Source organism: Budorcas taxicolor, chromosome 13, assembly GCF_023091745.1.
Source record: "Budorcas taxicolor isolate Tak-1 chromosome 13, Takin1.1, whole genome shotgun sequence".
Lineage (NCBI taxonomy): Eukaryota > Metazoa > Chordata > Mammalia > Artiodactyla > Bovidae > Budorcas > Budorcas taxicolor.
Window position 1 is genome coordinate 35,023,950 of NC_068922.1, and position 27,268 is coordinate 35,051,217.

Genomic DNA, 27,268 nt, shown 5'->3' on the forward strand with positions numbered 1-27,268 from the left:
GAAGTTTAAAAGGAAGAATGGCATACAGATTTTCCCAAAAGTTAACTGTCTTTACGTGAAACACTGCAATGTTTGTTTCACTTTGGTAAAGACATATTTTGCCCCAGAATAAAGGACTGCTCTTGATAAAAACAGGGAAAGAAGCGCTAATTCAGTTGGCTTCTGTATCTGTGGCCTGAGTTGTAGGTACTTGCCAAGTAGAAGGTAATCTGAATCGGCAAACGCCCCCAGATCTGATGGGTGGAGGTTTGTGTGCCGTGTTTCTGACTGAGGTCTTCTGTAAGGAAAATTGGAGAGTTGAGGCACATAGAGATTTTGAAGTGGCTGTACTTCTCATACAGTGAGAATGGCTTCATTCTGGGGCTTTTTGAGAACAAAAATATCATTAGAGAAAGTCTTACTGGATGTGTGCCCCGAGGGGCAGTGTAATATTTTGGCAGAAAAATGTTTTAAATGGGAAGTACCACGAGGTATAATCATCCTTTTGTTAAGTAGGAACTTAGGCCAATCATGTTGGCCATTTTCACTCACACTTGCCAGGAAACCCTCAGCTTTTGTTTGTGTAGATGAAAGAAGCCAGGAGTATGCATTTATGTTTAGGAAAAGTATTTCCTCTTGATTGTATTGCCAGTGTCAGAAATAATTCAGAGCTGATAATTTTGACTGTGGTGGTGGTTTAGTCACCCAGTCGTGTCTGATCCTTGTGACCCCATGGACTATACCCTGCAAGCTCCTCTGCCCATGGGATTTTAGACATGGACAAATGGGCAGAATTTTGACTATATCTGCCCATTTGTCTATGTCTAAAATTGGTATACTCCCCAATTGCAGTAACAACTAGTGATTAACGCAGTTTTTTTTTGTAAACTGTGTGGAGAAGGGTCCTTGTGGCTAACGTGGAATACCTTCACCATTCACACTTTTTCTAGATGGCTACTGATGGTGAATAACTAAATTGTTAGCATTTTGTCTGCCTAGTTAAGGCCTGAAAGTTGCTGAGGCTTTTGCCCAGACCTTTAGTGGATGGGCTGGTCATCAGGGTTGCCTCGGGAGCACACAGATTTGCACACAGATTTGCGTGAGAGGAGGGTGGCGTTGCTAAGGAATTAGTGGCACAGAAGACACACTCCTCCACCTCGCTGCCCTCCCTCTGTGCCTTCCCTCCCTCCTCTAGCTTCCAGTTTACGGGTGTGTGCATCTCCGCCTCTTAGGTTACATATAAGTGCTCCAGACTTTCTGGAGAATATAAGAACCAAAACCTGCCTTTCCACTCTCTGGATCAGCTGACTTGTAAACTGTATGGACCTTTTTTTCTCTTTCTTTAGCCCTGTTACCCCTGGGAACTTTATTTTCTCTCTGGCCAGCCTTTTGAGAAGTAAACCTAGCAGCTTTGGAAGTTTTTAGCCAGTGGGATCCTAAATTGGGCTGTTTTTGTTTTAATTCCGTTTTTTTTTCCCCCTGTAAATTTTGCAAGTAGAAACTGCAACTAAACAGCCCTATGAAACCCAAGTTGAACGTTCCTCCATTAACCTAAGAAATTCCTTTCAGAATTCAACAGACTCCAAGAGCTTAAATCAGTCTTCCTCAAAGACCTGCTAGCTCTCAGAGAGGGGGGCTTCCTTTGCTCTCTAGATGCAACTAATAGCCATCAAAACGTTTCATAGGTTTCTATTTTTTTTCTTTGTCTTTTATTTTAGAAACGATCTTTAAAACCTTGCTGCAAAGAAGTGGGGGAATAGGTAGCCACATCCCATTTGCAGATAAGAAAGCTGCTCTGTTGAGGTATCTGCAAAGCCAGGAATCAGACTCGGTCCTTTGCTTTCATGCACATCACAGCAGCTGCAAAAGACACCGTTGGTTCACTGTGTACCAAACTCTGCACCTAGCACCTTGTGCTCTTGAGCTCCTTTGATCCTCACAACCACCTATGAAGGACTTGCTGTTATTACTTGCATTTTACAGATGGGGAACGTTGATGTGCAGTGGGGTTAAAGAGGGCTTCGCAGGTGGCTCCGTGGGTAAAGTACTTGCCCAAGATCAGCAGACAGAAAAGGAGAGGCTAGAGATCGGATCCCCTGCAGTCTGAGTCTAGGTGGGGTGTCAGACTGCAGGATCTTACCTTCTTACCCCAGACACTGTTTGTAGAGCAGAAATTGATCCCCCCAGTAACTTAATAATGGCACAAAATTGCATGGTTCATTTCTCCAGTGAAATTCACCAAGAGGTCTGTGTCTGGGTTGTGGGCAGGTGGCCCTGAGGTGGAATATTTCCCTGGGTTTGGTGTGCTCCAGGTTGATGGGAGCCTGTGGCTTTTTTTTATCCCTGTGTGCATTGAAGGCTTATGCTTTTAAGAACCTGAAACATCTCTCAGAGAGAGGCTGCTTGGAGTGCAGTAGTTTAAGTAGATATATATACCTTTCTATTTTCTTAGGTCCCTTAAGCCCTTTTATCTTTAACCCTTTGGGATGGGATTGTTCCAAAATCCTGGATTACAGCCTCACTGTTTACCCTTCATTTCTCTTCATTTTCACATTTACAGATCCCCAAGTATGGCTCCTGATGTGTGTGAAAAACTGAAGTACAGTTTTGGCTAAGCAGACTTAGTTGACCTTGTCTGTGTCTTGCTTATGATAGATTTGGCTGCCCTGGCCTCTTACCACAACTTCTAAAGAGTCATTGATCTAGATGTTAAATGAACCCTCTTGAGTCTGTGAGATGCATGCTTTGTCCCGTTAAAGAGTTCTGGTCACAGGAGGGGACGGCTGATTACAGGTTAAAAGAATCTTCTCCTTTCTCATAGCCATCCTCAGCAGAAGGAGGATTAGAGGTTTGCTGTCTTCCTTCTAAGTGAGCCGTTTGATTTATTTGCATCAGAATTATTCCTGAAACTTGATTTACCATCACCAAATTTGCTTAGATTAAAGTCCATTTGAGATGCTTCTGGCTTCAAGACCTGAATTTGATTTGCAAAGCTAGCTCCTGAATTTGGTAAAGGAATTTCTTTTTTTTTTTTTAAGTGTATTTCTATTTTTATTTTATGTATTTATTTATCTTTGGCTACACCATGTGGCTTGAGGAATCTTCATTCCCTGACCTGGGATTGAACCTGGGATCCTGTGGTGAAAGGGCTGAGTCCTAACCACTGGACTGTCAGGGAATTCCAAGAGAGTTTCTTTTCTTTTTAAATTCACCCAAGGCCTAAAAGTCACAGAGATCATGCAGAAAGGGTTGCCCCTTTTGGGAGAGCAGCAGGTTGGAAACTGTCAAGAACCAGGTGCTTCAGCTCCTGCTCCTCAAATTCACACTTGGGTTTAGTGAATGTTTATTTTCAGAGGCTACAGCTGATGCCAGCAATTCAGTGAGTAAGTGGGTAGTTAGTGAGTTCACTGGATCTCAGGTTTCCTCTCTGTAAAGTCAGCGCCAGATTAAAGGTTATCTCAGGTCCCTTCTTCACTGTCTGTGCACTTGACCTCACACACCCTGTGGCTGAAGCCCCTATTTTATGAACAAAAGCACATAGAAGCCTGTACCCAGTCAATCTTGTCAGTTTCCTATCGATCGCAAATACAAACACAGTACAGTAAGTAGTCGCGCTTTCTTCTGCAGACTCTTTGGAGGGCCCAACAGTGATGGAGTTCATGAGCACCGGGAGTGACGACAAAGAAGAACTCGATTTATTAATGAAACATTTGAATGTGTCCGATGTGATAGACATTATGGAAAATCTTTATGCAAGTGAAGAGCCAGCGGTTTATGAACCCAGTCTGCTGACCATGTGTCAGGACAGCAACCACAACGAGGAGGAGCGGTCTGAGTCTCTGCTGCTCAGTGGGCAGGAGGGGCCCTGGTTGTCCTCAGTCAGATATGGGACCGTGGAGGACTTGCTTGCTTTTGCAAACCACATATCCAACACTGCGAAGCGTTTATACAGATGCCGACCTCAAGAATCTGGAATTTTGTTAAATATGGTATGTTTTTTCCTCATCAGTTGAGTGCTGTGTGTTCAGCTTCCTACTGCTACATTTAACGCTGAGTGGGATTTGAATGTTGTTCAGACTGGCTGCCAGGTATGGTTTTTAAAAATGGAATATCTGTAAGAATGACCTCCATGTGAAAGATGCAAAAAATACAGCCTTCATTAAAAGTTTCGTTTAAATAATCTTATCCATTATTTTAGAAGTAGTTCTACAGATAGGTAATTAAGAAGAATGAATTTTAATTTCATGATTCACTAAAGAGCTCACTTGTCAAGTCCAAGAGAAAGGCTTTGAGACTCATGTGAGAGGGAAATAAAGACTTTTGTCTTTATATATATATAATATAGTATAGTTTATAATTTTATATAAGTTACAGGTGTACAATATAATGATTCGCAATTTTTGAAGGTTATACTCCATGTATAATATTTTAAAATACTGGCTATATTTCCTATGTTACACACTATATCCTTATAGGTTATTTTACACATAATAGTTTGCACCTCTCAATCCTCTACCCTCTTCCTTTCCCTCTGCCCATTGTTAACCATTAGTTTATTTTCTATGAGTCTGTTTCTTTTTTTAATATTTATTAATTTGTTTTATTTTTTAGATTCCACATATAAGTGATATCATACAGTGTTTGTGTTTGTCTGCCTTAATTTCACTTAGCATAATACCCTCCAAGTCCATCCATGTTGTTGCAAATGGCAAAATTCCATTCTTTTTTATGACTGAGTAGTATTCCAGTGTGTGTGTGTGTGTGTGTGTGTGTGTGTGTGTGTGTGTGTGTGTACACCACATCTTCTTTATCCATTCATGTGTTGACAGATGGTTAGATTGCTTCCATTTCTTGGCAGTTGTAAATAATGCTGCTGAGAACACTGGGATGCATGTGTCTGACTGAATTATTGTTTCCCTTTTTTCAGATATATACCCAAGAGCAGAATTGCTTGGGAATATGGTGGTTCTCTTTTACAGTTTTTGAGAAACCTCCATCCTGTTTTCCATAGTGGCTGCACCAATTTGCATTCCCACCAACAGTGCAGGAGGATTCCCTTATCTTCACATCCTCATCAGCATTCGGCATGTGTGTTCTTTTCAATGATAACCATTCTTACAGGTGTGAGGTGATATCTCACTGTAGTCTTGATTTGCATTTCCCAGTGATTAGAGATGTTGAGCATTTTTTCCTGTGCTTATTGGCCATTTACATATCCTCGTGGGGAAATGTCAGTTAAGGTCTTCTGCCCATTTTTTAATCGGGTTGTTATTTTTTTGATGTTGAAGAACTGTAGGAACTATTTGTATATTTTGAATATTCACCCTTTCCTTATTGGTAGTATCATTTGAAAATATTTTCTCCTGTTCAGTAGGTTGTCTTTGTGTTTAGTCCTTGGTTTCCTTTGCTGTGCAAAAGTTTTTAGGTTTAATTAGGCCCCATTTGTTTCTTCTTGCTTTTATTTCCTTTGCTTTAGGAGACAGATCCAAAAAATATTGCTATAATTTATGTCAAAGAATGTTCTGTTTAATTAACAATTTTGAAGGCTGAATTTTTGTGCTCCTCTTTTGTTACATCTTGAAACATCATAGTATTTATACTGGGTAAATTCAGTTCTTGTAGAAATGTAGTTTGTGGGCAGTAAGTAGTTATCCAGAGATGCTCTCTCTTTAATTGGTGAGGTATGAATAACAAGGGATATAGTTGTTTAGTTATCCTAAGTATGCAAATAATCCAAAATATTGTGACAACACTTAGTTGCCACAATAGAAGATCAGGTGATGTATTGGGGTGTGGTTAGTCTCAGTGTGTCAAAGGTGAATGTCGGTGCTGGCTAAAAGTGATCTAATTTTTGGAAAAGAACAATTCTCAAAGGAGTGGGTGGACACTTGCAAAACATGCTTACTGATGATGAAAGCACCTCAGTTTCCTTTGGTGCATATAAATGGAGAGATGGTTAATATAGGGAGGGTGGTGCTGAACAAGTAGAGTCTGTATCAAGTACTTAATTATTATTATTTTGTGTACCGCATTTGTTCACTTCAAAACAACACAGTGATTTAGGTCAGCTATGTAGTGAATTGTTTTGTTAGAAGCCAGCTGTGTTCACCTATAGATCAATTGCCAGCAAGATTGCAAAATCACGTTTTACAAAAAAAAGTATAAAGGTTACGTTTTGCATTGTGTATGACTTGCTTTGATCTGGATATGCCAAACTGTATTTGATACTTTGTCTTGAGAAGAGTGCTTCTTTTCATACATGGGAAGTCATAATTTGAACTAGGGGTCATACCTGTTTGTCTTAGCTAAAATATAGCTGGAGAACTCTGGTTCAAAATAACATATATGTCTATGATCAGAAACATAATGGTTTATGTGTTTCTTTTTTGCATACTTACTTGTTAAAATGACTATTTTAAAGGAAACCATACAGAATAAACACATTGCTTTTGCTTGTAAATATGTAGAAACTTCCCTTGTTTCCCTTGGCCAATCAGACTGATGAGAGATGGGCCACAGAATTGGGAATGTGCGGAAGGGAATTCGGGGAAATTCTGTTTCTCTGCTTTGCAAGATGATGGCTAATCATCTACTAAACACGTTGGTTCCAAGTATACCTGCATATGGACCACATGCTCTCCTTCCAGTATTTGTCCATTCGTTTGCTAGACAGAGCTCAAACATCTACAGGGCATGAGGTGCTTTTTCAGGTGCTAGAAATACAGTCTGTGTTTCCTGGTCGCTTTCTGTGTGCTGAAGGAGGCAAGTAAACATGTAGTTATAATGCAGTGTAATATTTCTCAATACAGCTACGCCCTGATCAGGGGAATGGTTAGGCAAGATACCTCACATAACCATGAGGGTTGATAGGAGGAAGGGAGAATATCAGAGAGGCCTCCAAGAGGAATTAAAAAATAGATTTTTTTTCCCCTTGTTTTTGGCCACACCACGCAGCTTGCAGGATCTTAGTTCCCCAACCAGGGATTGAACCCCAGGCCCTGGTGGAGTGGAACTGCTGAGTCCTAACCACTGCCTTGCCAGGGGAAATCCCGCCAAGAGGAAGTGATGTTTTAATTACTGAGTTGGAATCAGCCAGATGAAGGGGATGGAGAGCAGAGAATATTCCAGATGGTGAGATTGGAGGCATAGATACATGATGTGTTGCTGGCAACTAACAATCACAGCACCATGGAATTAGACAGGGTGGAGGGCGCAGGAATTACAAAAATAACCTGAAGCACAGGCATGTGAAATGGTGGTCTGCATGTGTGTGCAGGTAGCTGCTATTTTCTAAAAGTAATATTTATAGATTTCTCCAATATCCACAGGACCTGGGGAAGAAACGTGAGGAGACTAAGCCAGGGATTGCTTTGTATGAGGATGCTACAAGTTACCTATAATCTAGACCAACTCTCACCCACATCTGGGGATTAATAGCCTAAAATGAGTTCTCAACACTCAACTCTTGGGTGATTATTGGGAAGCTGAAGATCCCCAAGGAGCTCACTCAGAGGTGTGGGTGTGTGATGCTGAGTGCTGCTCCTCAGGGCTTAGTCACAGATTCCCGGCTTCTCAGTCTTAAAAAACCTTAAAGATACTTGAATCAAGCTGTCTCTCGGAGGCTTGGCTCACCCCATTCATCATCTCCAATAATTGCTGGGGCATTTTCGCCTTTGCTTGGAAACCTGTGACGAAGCATGCATCATATTCTGGGGCGTATATGGTCATATCAGGCCAACTGATTGCAGAGAAGTCCTTCCTTAGATGGCACAAACATTTATCTGTGAGCCCCCTTAGTCCTAGCCCTACTTCTTGGCCATAAAAATGGGATGAATCTCATAGGTATATGATGAGTAGTGGTGAAGAGAGCAGGTGCTTGAGTTAAAGTGCCTGGCATGTATCTCAGCTCTGAAATGGACTAGGTGACACCAAGCCAGCCACTGCAACCTCTGCAGCCTCCATTTACTCATTTGTAAAATCGGTAAATGGCCACATTCACTCCACATGGTTGTTTGGGACGAATAATTGCAAGTGACCTGTGTGCACATTGTGAGTGTTGAAAGGACACAGGCCATTGTGGTTGTCACTCTCCTTCCTTACGACAGTCCTCCCAGCGTTTACAGAACTGCACGTCTTCCCTCTTCTTCCCTCGTCCCGCACGTCTTCTCTCTTCTTTCCCCATCACCCCTGGCTGTGCCTGCCCCTTCTTGTGCTCTGTGCTGTTAACTTTCCTCCTCCTTGGGCCTCAGGCCCCAGCCAGTGCCCATCTTACAGCCCAGAACTTGAACCTGGCTGTCCCTTTGCTGTGGGACCAGCAGGGGAGCACAGAGCCAGCTTGGCCTTTGTTCTCGATCCCTTCTCTCTCTTCATGTAGCGCAAGGTCCCATCCATTTTCTAGCTACCACATCACCCTTATGGAATCATTCTCACTGACTTACCTACTCAAATTCTGTTTCTGGGCTGGTGATGTGTCATGCCAATGGCAGTGATCAGGATGAATAAATGGACAGCATAGGGGCTTCCCAGGTGATGGAATGGTAAAGAATTCGCCTGTCAGTGCAGGAGACGTAGGAGATGTGGGTTCGATCCCTGGGTCAGCAAGTGAAGGAAATAGCAAACCACTCCAGTATTCTTGCCTGGAGAATCTCCTGGACAGAGGACCCTGGCGGGTGACAGTCCATATGGGGTTGCAAAAAGTTGAACATGACTGAGCGATGGAGAGCGCACAAACGCACACACACAGGCAGCTTGCCTCCAGTGTCTGCACTTGAATGTGGCTTTAGTACATGGAAGAGTTGACAGAGATAATGGACAACAGAGATTTCCAGAAGATTACTTAACTTGAGCTGCTAGAAAGAAGAAGGGGGAAAATATTTCAAACCCAGATAGGGAAGGTCTAGGGCTTGGGAAGATCCAGGACTTTGCAGAACCACATACTGGCCAACACTTGTGTGTCACCCTGCACGTTCAGGGTGTGTCATCAGAGGTGGCGTGGAGAACTCTCAGGGCTTTCAGAGAAGAATGTGGGGAATGGTAAACTGGGGTGAAGGAACTGCGGTATTTGATCTAAAGAGGAGAAGGCCAAGCCATCTCAGTGAACTATAAGTTAGGCATTTGGTCACTGGGTTCAACTTTAATTACAACCTCTGGAAAACTGAAGGCTCTTATCTAAAGAATACGAGCTGTGGCTTGAGGTCAGACAGACCTGATTCTGTCACTGCCTACTGAGTTCCTTAACCTCTTCAAGTCAATTTCTTCATCTCTAAGTGGAGATAAAGAGAGTCCTTACAATACAGACTTGTGCAAAACTGATGTGTTAGTGTGTGAAGTACTCAGCACAGTGCCTGGCCCAGAGCTAGCACTCACCAGATGGCTAGTATTATTACTCTCATCCTCTCAGCTAAGCGGACACGGCCCAGAGTGGGTTAAAGCAGATTAGTTGAACAAAAGTAAAACTTTCAAGTGAAGTCAGACAAAGACAAATATCCCATGATGTCACGTATATGTGGAATATAAAAACATGATACAAAGGAACTTACTTACAAAATAGAAACAGACTTACAGATGTCGAAAATAAATATATGGTTACCAAAGGAGAAAGGTGAGGGGAAAGGGAGAAATTAGGAGTTTGGGGTTAGCATGTACAAACTGCTACATATAGAATAGATAAACAACAAGGACCCGCCATATAGCACAGGGAATTCTACTCAGTATCTTGTAATAACTTATAATGGAAAAGAACCTCAAAAAATATATATGTGTTTATGTAACTGAATCGCCATCCTGAACCCCTGAAACTAACACAACATTGTAAATCAACTATACTTCAGTGATTAAAAAAGAAAAACCAAACCTAAAAAAAAGTAAGATGGTTTTTTCCGAAGGCTGCTTAAACCCTGAAGTGAGCCCTGGAGAATCAAGAGCAATTGGATCTGTAAATATTTAATAACAAGGAAGAGGCAGTAAAACCAGTGCAGCCGAGTGCCGAGAGCACAGCTCTGTCTTGAGGACTAAACCCACCGTGCCCCCAGCCTCCTGTAGAAGTGGCTTCCAGGAATGAGGTGACGCTTCTTGAAACGAGGTCATATTTCAAACTTGGCAAGACCGTGGTCTCCGCTTAGTTATGGTCCCCCTCGGGCCTTGCACAGCGGCCATGCTCAGTAAATGCTAAAGTTTTGAGTGTCAGTAACTTCACATTTCTAAGTATTAGCATCTTTCTCTGTTTCATCCCCTGACTAATAGTGCACACGTCTGTGGGGCGTAGCTACGATTAGCAATAATGGGTCCTGAATGAATAACCCTTACCGTCACCAGGGTTGTTCCCAGAGCAGGGTCGAGTAAGCGGCCCAGTGGGTCTGGAGATGAATCGCTATCTTCTCTCCCACGTGATCCGCATTCCCCTGCAGCCTCTTCTGTTCTTGAAATAACTTTGTGTTACTTTAATAGTCTCATAATTCCCGAAGTCATAATATTACTAATGACTTGTAGGTAAAACCTGTATTTTTGGGATTCTAGCCCTTGAAAAAAACCACATGCCATTTTTTTTTTAAAGGAATGTGCTCCAGGTCACCTCTCTCGTGAACTTATTAACTTGTTTTCATTTTATTTATTATTATTTCTCCCTTTAATTTTTTACTCTTTAAAAATTGAGATAGACTTTCTATGCAGTAGAATACACAGAGGGCTTCCCTGGTGGCTCAGATGGTAAAGAATCTGCTTGCAATGCAGGAGACACAGGTTTAATCCCTGGGTCAGGAAGATCCCCCTGGAGAAGGAAATGGCCACCCACTCTAGTATTCTTGCCCGGAGAATTTCACGGACAACGGAGCATGGCGCTATAGTCCATGGGGTCACAAAGAGTCAGATATGATTGAGTGACTAACACACAGGCACAGAATACAAAGATCTTTAATATCCAGTTTGATGAGTTTTGACATGGGTACATACCCTTATAACCCATACTGCTATCGAGATATCTGTCTCTTAATTTTTTAGTTATTGTTTTTATTTATTTATTTGAGTTGATTTACAGTGTTGATTCATTTCAGGTATGCAGCCAAGTGTTTCAGTTATGCTGTGTATTCTTTTTTAGATTTTTTTTCCCTTGTAGATTATTGCAAAATATTGAGTGGAGTTTCCTTTGCTGTACAGTAGCTCCTTGTTGGTTATCTATTTTATATATAGTAGTGTGTGTATGTTAATCCCAAACTCCTAACTTATCCTCTCCCATTTCCCCTTTGGTAACCATAGTTTGTTTTCTGCTTTGTATATAAGTTTATTTGTATCTTTTTTTTAAGTTTCCACATGTAAATGATATGTGGTATTTGCTTTTCTCTGTTTGACTTCACTTTGTATCATCTCTAGGTCTGTCTGTGTTGGGGCAAATGGCATTGCCTCATTTTCCCTGGCTGAGCAGTATTCCATTGCATATATATGGACCACATCTTCTTTATCCATCTTAGGTTGTGGCTCTCAGTTTTTGAGTCAGCCGTCTTGTTCAAAGTGTCTGCTGACACTCAGAGTTCAGGGACTGTCTGTCTCTTGTTCTTGACTTCTCAGCACCAAACAGAGAGCCTGGCATGTATCCTGCCCTCAGTAAACATTAAATGAGTGAGTAGATGAGAGATAATTCTGCCCTTGCTTAATTTATGTCAACTTACAGCTCTGGCAAAACACATTGGTTCCCAGAATGCTCTGTGATCATCAGTTCTTTTCCGCACTCTCTCTGTGTGCATCATCTCTGAGTAATGGTTATGCAGACTAACAGGTTAGCACATTTTAATTGGAAGCCAGTCAGCTTGCGTGTACAGTTTACATTTCTGCAATCTTTATTTTCAGCCCTTTGGTCGCAACAGTCAGGGTGCCTTAGATAAACCATTTTTAAAGTTCTCTTTCGCAATGAATTACTCACATGCAGATAGAAATATGATCAGGTCTGGCCAGTGGCGTGTTTCTGTTACATGCTTTCTCTGTCTTGCTGAAGCTCTAAATATAGCCTCTGTACACTATTAGGATTACATACAGTGACATTCATTTTTAACACTGCGTGTAAGAATGTGTTCTAACATAACCAGTTCCTGAAGGGTGGGTCTTGGAAGAGAACCTTGCTGAAATTCTCACCCTCCTGCATGTTTGCTTTGTTGTAGGTAATCACTCCTCAGAATGGACGCTACCAAATAGACTCTGATGTTCTGCTCATCCCTTGGAAGCTGACCTACAGGAACATTGGCTCCGATTTCATTCCTCGGGGGGCATTTGGGAAAGTGTACTTAGCACAAGATATAAAGACTAAGAAAAGGATGGCCTGTAAATTGGTATGTACTGCATAACCAGACACGGTGCCCTGAGTGCTGGCATTGGGGCTTTTGTGTGTTTCTTTACTCAAAGCTGGCTATCCTTTGACTGCCTCTTGTTTGAAGGTGCTCAGTCCAACAAAGCATCTGTGTTTTACAGATAGACTTCCTACCTGGGGTCATTCAACCCCCAAGTCTACTTAAGTACAATAGCTGAGTTTAGTCAGTTTGCACTGATAAAAAAGAAGGTACTAGCTTACTTAGTGCCAGCTTGGATGCCTGCATCGTTCTTGTGGTAGGATGGGGAGGGAGGCTCTCCTGCAAGAGCAAATTTATTTGCTGCTGTTTTTAATCTCACCCACAGAGGAGGGGACTAGGCAGGGAAGTAGACGCTGTTCGGAAAGCCACAAGACTTCTCGGAACTGCAGAATACAGGGCTGAACTTATTTATTTATTTTTAAAATATTTATTCATTTATTTTGGCTGCACTGGGTCTTAGTTGTGGCATGTGGGATCTTTGCTTTGGCATGCGGACTCTTAGTTACAGCATCCTGGATCTAGTCCCCGACCAGGAATTGAACCTGGGCCCCCTGCATTGGGAGTGTGGAGTCTTAGCTACTGAACCACCAGGGAAGTCCCCAAAGGCTAAATTTAAATAGACCAGTATTGAAGACACCCTATCTCTTCTTATTAAACATTAAGCACCTGCTGCGGTGCCCTCACTTTGGAATACTGGCCTGATTTACCAAAGTGAGCAGGCACACACCCTATGACCCAGCAATTCCGCTCCTGCAGGTTCCTGACCAGTGGGCATGCATCCACAATCCCCAGAAGCCATATGCTGGAGTGTCCATAGCAGCACTGTGTGCAATAGCCCCAAACTGGAAAGTTTGCAGATGTTGAAATGTGGTATATTTATACAATGCAATGCTGTCCAGCAAAGAGAAGAAACGACTTACAACTGCAGTGATGTAGATAAATCTACATTAGGTGAAGCTAGAACAGCTGGACACAAAACAGGATCTGTTCTATGAGATTCCACTTATACTGAGTTGGCCAAAACATTTGTTCAGGTTTTCCCATTACATCGTATGAAAAAACCTGAAGGAACGTTTTGGCCAACCCTATATAAAGGCCCAAAAGGCTGAACAGACCTGTTGGAAATCCCGTCTGTGGGTGTCCCTGGGGAGTGGTGACAGGTCGGGGTCATCAGGGGGTTTCAGGGATGCTGGTGAAGTTGTTTCCTGATCTACATGGTGGTTACATGGGTGTGTTCAGTTGAAAATTCATTGAATGTGATAATCTGTTTTGCATTTTTGCATATGTCTCTTACACTTTAAAGTTTTTTAAGGGCAATGAAACAGACTCACTTTTGATTTAACAAAAAAACAAAATAGAAAATAATGACACTATCATCTCAGTCGCTCTTTTCGTCATGAGGGCCTCGTTTGTGCCTCCATAAAGGTTGACCCAGAGCATCTGTTATTAAAGGAAAAAAAGGCAGTAATATACTAGTTATTTGAAGGTTACATTTAGAAAGAGATATGTCCAAGTTAAAAAAAAATCTGGAGACATCTTTTAAAGCTCTTAGAGCCAGAAAGTGTTCTGTTTTTCAGTTTTATCACAAAAGACATGGCAAATAGATTTGTGGGTTATTTTCCTTGCAGTCCTTATATTTAATTTTTAAGCCGTGTGTTTTCTTAAAAAAGAGAAACATGTAAGATGATTAACAACCCCAAACAGTTCATAAGGATGTAGGCTAAAGAATGAGACCCCTTTCCTTGCAGCAGTTACCATTAATGGGTTCTTACATGTCCTTCCAGAAAATTTCTGTGGACATGTGTCTGTATAGTGTAATATGTTTTTACAAATGGGAACATAATATATGCATTTCTGCATCTTGCCTACTTCAATCTAACAGTTTATTTTGGAGGCATTCCGGTCATGTAAAAGTTACTTCTTTCTTTATTAATGACTATTGATTTTCTGTAGAATAGACGGTCAGTGCTTATTTCAAAGCATTGATAGAACGTGAACTGTGAGACTAGAGACAGTGTTTTATGACAAGGAAGACTGAAAATAATGACCCAAAATCTAGGTACCATAGAAATTTCATGTATAACAGATGGGAAATTACCTTCTGTGGGTCAATCATGAACATTTCTTTCATTGGGTGTCTTTACTCTAAATGAAAGTACTATTTTATTATTTTGTCTTTTATTTTCTTATTTTGAATTTTTTCACCTTATGCAGACATGTAAAGGCAGATCCCAAGTAAACATTACCTTTACTCAGGAGTACAATTTCATAATACATCAGAGTATCCTTGAGGGCATTTGTTTGCCTTCTGGTTTGTAAGTTGACCTATATTGTGTATATTTTTCATTATCCTGGGGTTGTTGAGGATATTCCTTGTGCTTTTGTGTTCTAGATCCCAGTAGACCAATTTAAGCCATCTGACGTGGAAATCCAGGCTTGCTTCCGGCACGAGAACATCGCTGAGTTATATGGTGCTGTTCTATGGGGTGAAACTGTTCATCTCTTCATGGAAGCAGGCGAAGGAGGGTCTGTCCTGGAGAAACTGGAGAGCTGTGGACCCATGAGAGAATTTGAGATAATTTGGGTGACAAAACATGTTCTCAAGGGACTTGATTTTCTGCACTCAAAGAAAGTGATCCACCACGACATTAAACGTGAGTTATCTTTGGATGTGTCCCTTTTTGGCTTAAACAGACTAGCTGGACTTTAAGCAGATGGGCTCTTCTGTTCAACATGAAGGTCCCTGATGGCATGAGGACTGCCTGTGGGTCAGGAATAATCCCTGGAGAAGGAAATGGCAACCCACTGTAGTATGCTTGCCTGGAAAATTCCATGGACAGAGGAGCTTGGCAGTCCATGGGATTGCAAAGAGTCGTACACAATGAGCAACTAAGCATGAGCATGACTGCTTTCTAAGAGTAAGAGATTGTGGGGAAATACATAGGAGAGGTCCACTCTGAATCCTTAATATCTAAGCATAAATTGGGCTAGCAAAACTTATACTGAGAAAAGTTGGGAATTTTACTTTTTAGTTTCAGAAAGTGGCTTGATAATAGTACACAGTATATAAAATATAAAAAATATTTTCCACCTTTATTGAGAAATAAGTGACAATATAACATAATAATCGTTGACAATATAACAGATGTACAGTGTAGTAATCTGATACATGTATATATTACAAAATGATTATCATGATAAGGTTAGTTAACACATCATCCATCTCATGTATTTATAATTTTTTTGTGTGGTGAGAGCTTTTAAAATCTGCAACTTACAAAAATACCATACAGTATTGAAAAATACCCTGATGCTGGGAAGGATTGAAGGCAAAAAGGGAAGGGGGTGTCAGAGAATTAAGTGGTTAGATAGCATCACTGACTCAGTGGACATGAATTTGAACAAATTCCAGGAGATAGTGGAGGACAGAGGAGCTTGGATAGCTGCAGTCCATGGGGTCACAAAGAGTCAGACACCACTTAGCAACTGAACAACAATTGTTAACTATGGTCACCATGCTATACATGACTTCTGGACATATAGTCCCAGAAGTTTTTATCTCGTTACTGGAAGTTTGTACCTTTTTTACCACCATCCCAAATTCTCTTTACCCCCACCCCGGCAACCACTTTATTCTGTGTTTCTATGTTTGCTTGCTTTTTTCTTTGTTAGACTCCTCATAAAAGTTAGATTGTATGAGATTTGTCTTTCTCTGTCTGATTTATTTAGCCATCAAGGTTCATCCATGTTGTCACAAATAGCAGGATATCCTTTTTTTATGGCTGTATAATATCCCATTACATTAATATGTATCAGACAACTTATATGTGTATAAGTATTCACCAAATTTGCATATGTATAAATCTTCTTTATCCATTCATCACCATTGATAGATGCTTAGCTTGTTTCCATGTCTTGGCTATTGTCATTTGACAATTATTAATGACTGCCTTCATTTATATCCACTTTGACTGAATTCTTGACAAATCTGAAGTGATTTTTACCTAAACTCGCACCCACATTCACCTCTCCCTTTTGAATATAATGTGCTCATTTCAATAAAGGAAGCATTTCGATGTATCGTTATTTGCAACCCAATTTAAATAATGTTTCCATTTTGCTTATCGATAGATACACAATTTTTTACTAAAATTTCTCCTCTCTTTATAGCTAGCAACATTGTTTTCATGTCCACAAAAGCTGTTTTGGTGGATTTTGGTCTAAGTGTCCAAATGACCGAAGAGATCTATTTTCCTAAGGACCTCCGTGGAACAGAGGTAATTATGTTCATCCGAAAATGGGCAATAGCTTTTTTTTTTAGTATTTATTTATGTTTGGCTGTCCTTGGGTCTTAATTGTGGCATTTGGGGTCTTTCCTTGTGATGCATGGGCTTCTCTCAAGTTGTTGTGCTCAGAACCCAGAGCCAGGGGGCTCAGTAGTTGTGGCACATGGCTTAGTTGCCCTGAGGCATGTTTGATCTTAGTTCCCTGACCAGGGATCAAACCCACATCCCCTGCATTGCATGGCTGATTCTCAACCACTGGACCATCAGCACAGTCTGGCAATATCTTATCAACAGTAAAAATAAGATGTTCTATCATTACTGCAGAAGGGACAAAGAAGGGGAAGAAATCCATTACATTAAATCATTATTATCATGGGAACATTTTTAATGAGCATTCACTCTGTGTCGTGTGCTCATTTTAACACTTTATTTGTATTATATTATTTTATCCTCTGGAGAAGGCAATGGGCACCCCACTCCAGTACTCATGCCTGGGAAATCCCACGGACAGCGGAGCCTGGTAGGCTGCACTCCATGGGGTCGCTAAGAGTCAGACACGACTGAGTGACTTCACTTTCACTTTTCATTTTCATGCATTGGAGAAGGAAATGGCAACCCACTCCAGTGTTCTTGCCTGGAGAATCCCAGGGATGGGGAGCCTCGTGGGCTTCTGTCTAGGGGGTCGCACAGAGTCGGACACGACTGAAGTGACTTAGCAGCAGCAGCAGCAGCATTTTATCCTCACAATACTATTATCATAGGGAAATACTGTTATTACCATTTTAAAATAAGAAAATAAGCTTGAAGAGGTTAAGATAAAGTGCCCAAAGTTATTCAGCTACTGACAGATCAGGGAATCGAATCTAGTTTTTTCTGAGTCTATAGTCTAAGGTTTAACTGCTGTGTAACTAGTATGTACATTTTCAGTATAACAGTATTACTGCTTTGGTTCAATTATAGCCATAATCGTCATGATCATTAAAAACAACATTTATTGAGATCTGATATTTTAGGCCTCTGTTTAATCCCTGGACTCTTAACTCTCATTTATTGGAGCATGAATGAATCTTATTTGAAGGTATAAGCTTACTATAATATTCAACTTATTTGTGAAACAAAAACAACAAAAACAAAACTTCTGAATCTAAATGAGGTTCAGAGAAACGCATTCATGAGCTTTCAGATAATATATTTAGCATTCACATTATTAGGCTGCATAGTTGATTCATGTAGTGAGTGTCTGTTGGACATCTGAGTGTTCAGGCTGCTATGTATGCAAGGGATGGAACCCAAGACAAAGCCAACAAGGACTCCATTCTGGAGTTAGGACCTGTTTTAAATTTACCTGGATTATTAATAAATGACCAGCTGTTTAGTTCACAGTCAGTTATGATGGGTGTGGGGTTGGTTGCATCTGGGAAGGTACATGGGGGTAGAATCTGCCCTCCTGGCCCATCTCCATGACGATGAGGTGTTTAGCTATCAGAGTCCCTCAGCCCCATGCCCTTCTCTGTTGAAAGTGCCCTCAGGAAGCGAAGAGGGGGAAGTTGCTGAATCTTTTGCCTTAAGATTATCAGGTCAGTCCTGGTGTTACTCAAAAGATAGACTTTATTTTAGCCAGTGAATGTATTGCATTGCACTCAGCTGCAGTGCAGGGTTTCCCCAGTGGCCCAGAGGTAAAGAATCTGCCTGCAATGCAGGAGACGCAGGAGACATGGATTCGATCCCCGGGTTGGGAATATCCCCCGGAGGAGGAAATGGCAACCCATTCCAGTATTCTTGCCTGAAAAATCCCATGGACAGAGGAGCATGGTGGGCTATAGGCCAAAGTGTTGCAAAGAGTCAGACACGGCTAAGTGACAGAGTACACGTATGCACACAGTTGCAAAAAGAATTGTCTGCATTTTAGGCTGGGATTTTGTAAGCCTTTTTTTAATCTTTTTTTTCCCCCTCAAAGTTTAACCTTTTTAATTTGTGTTGGGGCATAGCCAATTAATAAATGCAGTGGTAGTTTCAGGTAAATAGTGAAGGGACTCAGCCATACAGACACGTGTATCCATTCTCCCCTAAACTCTCCTCCCATCCAGGCTGTGTAAGCCTTTTCTTAACTCTCTTAAAGCAGACTTTCTTGGGCAGCAGAAGAGATCTTTGGTTTCGCTTTTATTAGTGAACTTATTCTGGAAAATACTTGGGAGAGGATCCTGGAGAGTTGTCTTCGAGCAAAATAATATTCAGAAAACTGTAGACCTTTTGTTCTAAGCATGTTTTAGTCTCCAGATCTTGGGAATACTTCCCCAAAGCACAAAATCTAATAAGGCTTAACACTTCTGACATGATTTCTTTGGAAAGACTTCAGCATGTTTTGGCAGTTGTCAGACATTGAGATATGTGACACCCTACCCCTTTTCCTGGAGCCAGTTTGAGAAACAAACTATTTATGGTATTAAAGATGGAAAATACCTTTCTTTTCCCGGCAGGATGATCAAATTGGACATTTTGCAATAACTGGAGAAAGACATCTCCTTTCTGGGATTTTCTATCAGAGGAGTGTGTGTTTGAGTACAAGATAGCAACACAGTGTCTATCCCTGAATAGGAGTTTGGACTGAAGTATTTTCACCAAATGTTAATTGCTTTCTATGAAGTGCTAAATTGGCCTTGGCGTTCCTAGCTGTAAAAACTCTTCTGATCCACCCGCATTTGTTTACTGTACATCTGGCAGTTGTGATTGTAGTGTGTTAGGAAGTGTGCTGATGAGTTGAGGTGTAGAGGTCACTTCTCAGAAAGCTTGTTTTGACCCTCATCCTTAAAGAGCAAGAAGGCATCGTTAATCAGGGTCAGCTGTGCAGATTCGCCTTCCATTAGAACTTGATCATTTGGTTTGATCAGATGACTTCTGAACCCTCCAGCCAAGCTTCCAAATACAGATGCTGGTCACCCACGGCCTTCCTATCCAGGGCATGATCTTGTAACCGTGCCATGCGATGCACATACAGGGTTAATCCAGCCTATCTTTAAACTATTGTTTTGGAATTCCCTGGTACAGAGAAAGAAGAAATAATGAATGTGAAAAAGTAATTAGAGTTCCCTTGATAGCCTTGTTCCTTTTGTAAAGTTCTTATATAAGGTCACATGTCATCATCAAGTATGTGGGGACATACAAACACGTATACACACACACACAGAGTCTCCTTCCCTTTGTAATAAATGTGTTGGGAAGTAAAGGCCTTGACACCCCCACCCCCTACCCCCACCCTGCTGAGCTCTAGGCTTCTGGGTCCATGCCTAAGGGTGTTCAACCCCCAGAGAGCCTGGCTTGGGTTCCCCCCAGGCCTGTTTCAGGAAGTGCCTTTGACCTCATGCCCTGCTACTGTGGCTCCCTAGAGCTTAAGGAGTCAGGAGCTGGGAGCCATGGGGCTCTGGGCAAGGGATCTGCCACCACCACATGCCACCCCACACCCCCTCCAGGGCCCCAGGCGAGCACACAGCTGCCACTGGTGACACCAGAAGTAGCACTTTGCCTAATCCTTGCTTAGGAGAGTCACCTGGGGTTGGGGGAGGGGAGGCAGGCACCTCTGTTAACAGTTGTCCTGACCACTGAGTGTGTTGCTCAACTTTGCGATTTTATTTAGTAAGAAAGTCCAAGGAGAGAGAGAGAAAGGAACCAAGCCCAGGCAGCCGGAAGTGTGCTGTAGGAAGTACTTGAGGCAAGTGAGGTGGGGAAACTGGGCAATTTCCCCAGTTTTTGTAAGCCAGTTCTTTCTTTATTTACTCTGAAATGCATTCTGGGAATACTCACCCTCTTCTCCATGTTCATGGCAGCATCCAAAGTTGTTAAAGCTAAATATTGACAGTGAGGGTAGGAACTGCACTCTGCCTGTACCAGCCATAAAGACAGGTCACTGGTGTTTGCTCTTTTTCTCTTTTAGAAACACACACTGCTTAGGGAAACCATTTCTAAAATGAGCCCTCCTTTTCCAGCATTGGCTCATAAAACCAACTTACACAATGTGAACATGGCCTACCTTTAATATTTAGTCACTGGGCTCCCTGGTGGGTAGAAATAAGAAGTGGTTCATAGAAATGACCCATTAGGATCACTTTTCCAATGTTACACATTATTTGTTTTTGGCTGCTCTGGGTCTTTGTTGCTGCAGAGGGGCTTTCTCTGGTTCCAGTGCACGGGCTTCTCATTGCAGTGGCTTCTCTCTTATTATGGAACACCGGCTCTAGGGTCCGTGGGCTTTTCAGTAGTGGCAGCACTTACAGCGCACAGACCCAGTTGCTCTGAAGCATGTGGAATCTTCCCAGACTGGGGATCAAACCCGTGTCCCTAGCATTGGCTGGCAGATTCTTATCCACTGTACCACTAGGGAAGTCCTCCAGTGTTACACTTTAAATTCTTCTCTTCTGTGTAGTTGGTGTTGATACTCTGGGACCTCTGCTGCTTTTGATGACTGAAGATAATTATCAGTTTGGCGTTTTAATGCCAAACATGAAATGAGGATGTGTATTTTAGTGTCCATTGAAATACAAAAGGAATTGGTGTTTTAGTAGGAACAGGAAACATTGATCCTCGCTTTGCAGAACTTTGAGTGGGAGTGCCAGATGTGTTCTCAGCCGTGGATGGCTTCCTGCCTGGTCTGCCTTGTGTTCAGTCTGTGGGGAGAGGTGCTGTGAGGCTGCAGGGTAAAGCTGCCTGAGTCTGCATGGGTCAGGGCTACCCCTTTGCTGAAGGGAACACAGCAGTGACATGCTGTTGTCAAGGGATGGAGTGTGCAGTGGATAGAGAGGGGCATGTGCCAACTTCCAGAACTGGGTTAGGGAAATGGTGCCTAGACCCATGAGGGGGTCAGACTGACCTTCCTGCTTCTCTTTCAGATTTACATGAGTCCGGAGGTGATCCTCTGCAGGGGCCATTCGACCAAAGCAGACATCTACAGCCTGGGGGCCACTCTCATCCACATGCAGACGGGCACCCCGCCCTGGGTGAAGCGTTACCCGCGCTCCGCCTACCCCTCCTACCTGTACATAGTAAGTGGGGGCGGCGGGGGGAGGGTGGGGTTGGAGCATCTCACTTCTCAGGAGAGTTGCTCTCTCTCTGATAGCACACACAACTGATGGGATGATGGTGCAGTATGACCATCATCCTCTGGTAACACTAGTATATGCTCAGTATGCTAACCATGGTATGCTGACCATATGCTAGGCTTAGTATAACCCTCACTCTCCCACATGGAGGGATCACCCTATGGAAACCCATCCAGCTGTGCCCAGGCAGAAATCGTATGCTATGCTGTTATACACGATACCACTGAAAAGCATCAGAGTAGCATACATCATTGAACTGAGGAAGTTGTATATGTTCTTTGAACACTTTCCAGAAAGACAGAATTAGATTCTAGATCCCCAGGGCAGCCTGGCATGTAGTGAAACACGCAGCGCCCCGCCCCCGCCGCCCCTGCCACTCACCCCCCTCCTTTGACTATAGAGAACTTGAGAGGCAGGCGCTTCCCAGTTTCTGCACAGGGACCTTCGGGCATTGCTCCTATGGAAAGCTGTGTATTCAGACCTCAAGTGTTTATCTCTGACTGCATTTAACCAAAAGATGGCTTTCACTCAGTGTCCTTAGGAAATGTTACTGAAGGGTATGAGCTGTATTCACCTCAAAACAAAAGACTTTCCCGGTCTTGTAACTAGAATACCTGTCCTGTCGAGGGTATATTTTCATGCCATTGATGCTTAAAGAGCTGGTTTGTTCACAGATCCACAAGCAGGCGCCTCCTTTGGAAGATATCGCTGAAGACTGCAGTCCTGGTATGAGAGAGCTGATCGAGGCTGCCCTGGAGAGGAACCCCAATCACCGGCCTAGGGCAGCAGACCTACTGAAACACGAGGCGCTGAACCCCTCCAGGGAGGATCAACCCCGCTGTCAGAGTTTGGACTCTGCCCTCTTTGAGCGGAAGCGGCTGCTGAGCCGGAAGGAGTTGGAGCTTCCTGAGAACATTGCCGGTATGGACACCCTGCAGTGTGCGGTGCCCTGGCTTCCCTTCTTTTCTGTCTCCATCCACCTTCTGATAGAACTCATGAACACACCTGGAAAAACAAATAGAATTAGCGGGTGCAAGCTAGTATATGTAGGATGGGTAACAACAAGGTCCTACTGCATAGCACAGGAATATCCTGTGATAAAGCATAATGGAAAAGAATATGAAAAAGTATATATATGTATGTAATATTTTTCATATTCTTATATATATATATGACTGAGTTAGTTTTCTGTACAGCAGAAATTAATATAACATTGTCAATCAACTTGACCTAAGTAAAATTAAAAAAAAAAAACTGAAGTGACTTCCTGCATGCTATAAGTTGTTGGAGAGATTTTAGCAAGAATGTTAGCAAAAGCATATATACACAAAAAAGAAAAAATTAGCTGGGAATTCCTTGGCAGTCCAGTGGTCAAGATTCCATGCTTCCACTGCAGGGGACATGAATTTGATTCCTGATGAGGGAACTAGGATCTTGCAAGCCATAGGGTGTGGCAAAAAAAAAAAAAGAGTCACAATTTTTTAAAAAATCGGCTAATTTACCAGCAAGCCTAACTGGTTTCCAGTGCAGATGGAGGTAATGCCGTCTTTGAGAATTACCTCTGCCTTGCTTTCTTTTGCAACAGAAGACTGTTTGCTTTTAAAAATAGATCAAGCATGACAGTTTTGCTGTTGGCAAAGAGGGGGACTCTGTATAATGCAGTTATGGTAAACTATGCCAGCTGTTGGTTGGAAACATCACAGCACTGATAAAATATTGAATTTGAAAGCAACCTACATTTCTGTCTTCCTCTGCTCAAAAATCTCTCTTCCAGCTGTGAAACCTTCCCATTTAGGAAAAACGATACACATTCCAGAAACATTGGATATGCATGGAGAAGGGTTTCTATTTTTATTATGAAATCTGTGATGTTCTAACTCTGTCTGGGTCCAAACCCAGATGTCAAGCCTGGAATGCTTGTTTGCATTTCTCAGCTTCTTCTCTGACTTTCCTGTATTTGAAAAGAATCATCTGGGATGTTGGAAAATGGGCCAGTGTTTCCAGCTAATTTATTGTGGTTGTTGACTCTTTTTTGAATTATTTTGTCTGTGCCATATCCCATAAACTAGCCCATCGTGTTCAATTCTACAGCTTAAAAAAAAAATTTTGGCTACACCCTGAGGCATGTGGGATGTTAGTTCCCCAACCAGGGATCAAACCCACAGCCCCTGCACTGGCAGGCAGAGTCTCAACCACTGGACTACCGAGGAAGCCCCCAATTCTATGGCTTTTTAATAATAATTCAACAGAGTTTGAATGCTGTTTCATTAGGCCCAAAGTGTGTTGTTTTGTGTTAAGTTGAGGGAACAGGCATCTATTATTGAACATGTCCCCTGATCACATTTTATTTTTTTATTTATGTTTCCTTTTTCAGACTCTTCGTGCGCTGGGAGCACTGAGGAATCAGAGATGCTGAAGAGGCAGCGTTCTCTCTACATAGACCTTGGGGCCCTTGCTGGCTATTTCAACCTTGTTCGGGGTCCGCCAACCCTAGAGTATGGCTGATGGCTGGTGGTGTTTGCCTTGAATTAGGACTCAACGTTCATAGATCTCTGGGAAGCTGATTCTGCTGACTGCACAGGATCTCCGTCGAGGGAATTGTATTTTTATTGGCTGGGCTCCTCCGACTCATGAATGTGACTCCATGTGGCTCCTGTGTGTTGATATGTGAAGCTACCCTTGGCCAGCTCGGCTGGAAAGTTCTCATTTCTCAGGTGGTATGCCTGACTCTAAGGAAGCTGAGAGTTCATGGAAGGATCATTTCTCAGTGACTGATTCTATTCACTGTGCACTTTGGTCAAAATTTTAAGAATACCAATCACAAGAATAATATATTAGCCTACAATGACTCTTCTTGGCTCTGTTAATAATTTAACTAAGGGAACTTCTTTTAACTCAGTGTATATATGGTGTATATTGGTATATATTGTATGATAACTCTTCAAGCCTTTGTCTGTAAATGCTGATAGAAATGAAAATCTTTATATTTGGGGTAAATAGAACAACTTGAATATTATAGCGATAAGCTGAACTAGTGTCTTAAAAATGGCTAACCAATGAATTGGGAGCCATGTGACAGCTGCCACTAGTGAGGTTTGGTTCAGTTCCTATGGAAACATTTTGTACTGTACATGCCATGCTTCAGACATTTGAAACATGATGTTTTGAATGTGGATAAAACTGTGTTAAATCACATAATGTCTGTACATCCCAAAGGATGAGAATGTGACCTTTAAGAAAAATGGAACATTTGTAAATTCTTAATGATGCTACTTTTATAATTCTTACTTCTCTATTTTCTTGAAAGCATTTGTATATTAAAATAGCATACTGTGTATGTTTTGTATCAAATGCCTTCATGAATCTTTCATACATATATATTTTTAACACTGTAATGTATGTGAGTAGTCCTCCTTCAAGTATGTTTTACATCATGCAAATGAAAATGATACTTTTATCCAACATGACCCATCAAATCAGCTGAATAAATTCAGTATTTTGTCTGAAGTCTTGTAAAGAGTGTGATTCTCAACTGGCCCAGGGGTGGGTTTTAGGGGTTGGAATAGAACTTGGAGGAGAACGTGTGCCATGAGAAGGCCGAAAGTGCCCGGGAGCTTTGTGAGCTTTGTATGGGTATGTGTGCACCTCTGCTCTTGCTGCTGTGTGAAGCCACGGTTGTCATCTGGATTGTGATCTGGATTGTGTATTTTCAGTACATCGTGGTTGGGAAATAATTCTCATTGTGGCTGGGAAATAATTCTCAGCTGCTGGTTTAGGCTAAGTGTGGTTCGATTTTGCATCTTATTTTTATACATTTATACCACCTCTGAATACCTGCTTGCATTCTCCATACCAATTATTGTCAAGTTCATAACCAACTTGTCTTTGTAGAAGGTAGATTTCAATCATGTCTACAAACTCTAACGAACACTGCTGAATGGGGGTCTGATCCATCTTTCACTGAGTGAACAGTGTTAAACACTTGTACCAGTGTTATATAAACATGCCCTCCCTGTAATTTGCAACACTGCACTTGTGAAAGAGGCCCTGTTATCTCTGCTTGGTTTTTGTTTTTTGAGAAGAAGAAACTGAAGCAGAGTGAGGTTAGCTAACTTAATGCTGAAGATCTCAAAGCCTGCCAGGAAAGAGATGGGAGGTATTTGCATGTGGGCCTTTCTGGATCACATGCTTAATCTCCTCCTCAGATTGTTCTTGTGATAATGATAGATCAACAGAAGTGACAGAAAACTCAGTGTCCCTAAGATTCTGGTTTCCGAGTAAGGGCAGAGGTAGGTTTACCACAAAGCTGATGTAGCTTTGGCCTCAGGGCTCCTTGCTTGTGGGGACCCCTCTGTGGCTCTATGCCAACTTCTGTACCCTCCCAGGCTGGGCCCAACACACCTGGACTTGCATACAGCTGTCAAGGTGCACAATGTTCTTTTTTATTTGGTTGCACTGGATCTTAGCTGCAACGTGTGGGATCTAGTTCCCTGACCAAGAATTGAACCTGGTCCCCCTGCATTGGGAGCCCTGAGTCTTTAGCCACTGGACCCCCAGGCAAGTCTCAAAGGTGCATAACTTTTGATGATTTTCATGAAAAACCTAAACGGCCCATGTGAATTGAGGTCCAGTTAACAAATTCCACTTGGGGAAGAACATTTAAGTAAACTGGAGCTCTCATGGAAAGATCTGGGGATATTTGTCTGCCAAGAGGTGGTCAAGGGTAGTGGGGCTGAGAAGGTGGTCAGAAGAGCACCCAGGGGAGTTCAGGGCTGGGACATGAGCACTGAGGACTTACCAGGCCCAGAAAGCCATGAGTTGTGGCTGAGATGGGCTACCAGACAGAACATCAGCTTTAGAGAAGCCAGGCAGCCCCAAGAAGGTTCTGAGGGAATCCACTGCTCACCTCCTTCCTGGAAGATGGGCAGTGGGGCTGTCAGACCCCAGGGCAATGAAGACAGAATGATCCTATCCTGAAACCAACACCTGCCCACCTGGGTACTTCCTGCTTCAGGCAGCAAGGCTGATTGTGTGGGGGAATTGGAATGCGTTATGCGGAGAGTCGGACACGACTGAGGGACTTCCCTTTCACTTTTCACTTTCATGCATTAGAGAAGGAAATGGCAACCCACTCCAGTATTCTTGCCTGGAGAATCCCAGGGATGGGGGAGCCTGGTGGGCTGCCGTCTCTGGGGTTGCACAGAGTTGGACACAGCTGAAGTGACTTAGCAGCAGCATGGAAGATGGATGGGACCTTTCCATCTGAGCCTTGGAGAATGTCTTATCTAAGCTGCTCTTAGACTGGTATATAGACCTGTTTGGGGAGGTCACATGGGCAACGCTGGAACCTGATCCTCTGATGATCACAACGCCCTTGTGTCTGCCTTGAGGTCTGAAAATAACTTGAAACAGATCATGAAGACTGCCCATCCAGAATGAGCTGGACCTAATGGGGGCTTGCTGAGCCTCAGAAAAACAGCTTCCATCCAGGGGGTCAACCAACACATCTACGCCCCTGGTGCTAGTTCTGCCGGATGTATGCCATGTCATGATGCAGCAAGACCTGAGAGCAGTGGGCTGG

General features: G+C 42.4%; 1 protein-coding gene across 1 annotated transcript; it reads left to right on the forward strand.

Annotated features, from left to right (window-relative positions):
• The first annotated feature begins 3,611 nt into the window (after positions 1 to 3,611).
• On the forward strand, positions 3,612 to 24,192 carry MAP3K8 (mitogen-activated protein kinase kinase kinase 8). The gene is made up of 7 exons (XM_052651212.1): positions 3,612 to 3,968; positions 12,126 to 12,293; positions 14,704 to 14,965; positions 16,482 to 16,588; positions 21,478 to 21,630; positions 22,362 to 22,608; positions 24,062 to 24,192. Exons 1-7 carry the CDS (start codon positions 3,630 to 3,632, stop codon positions 24,190 to 24,192), a joined length of 1,407 nt encoding a protein of 468 aa, XP_052507172.1. The 5' UTR covers positions 3,612 to 3,629.
• Positions 24,193 to 27,268: the final 3,076 nt, after the last annotated feature.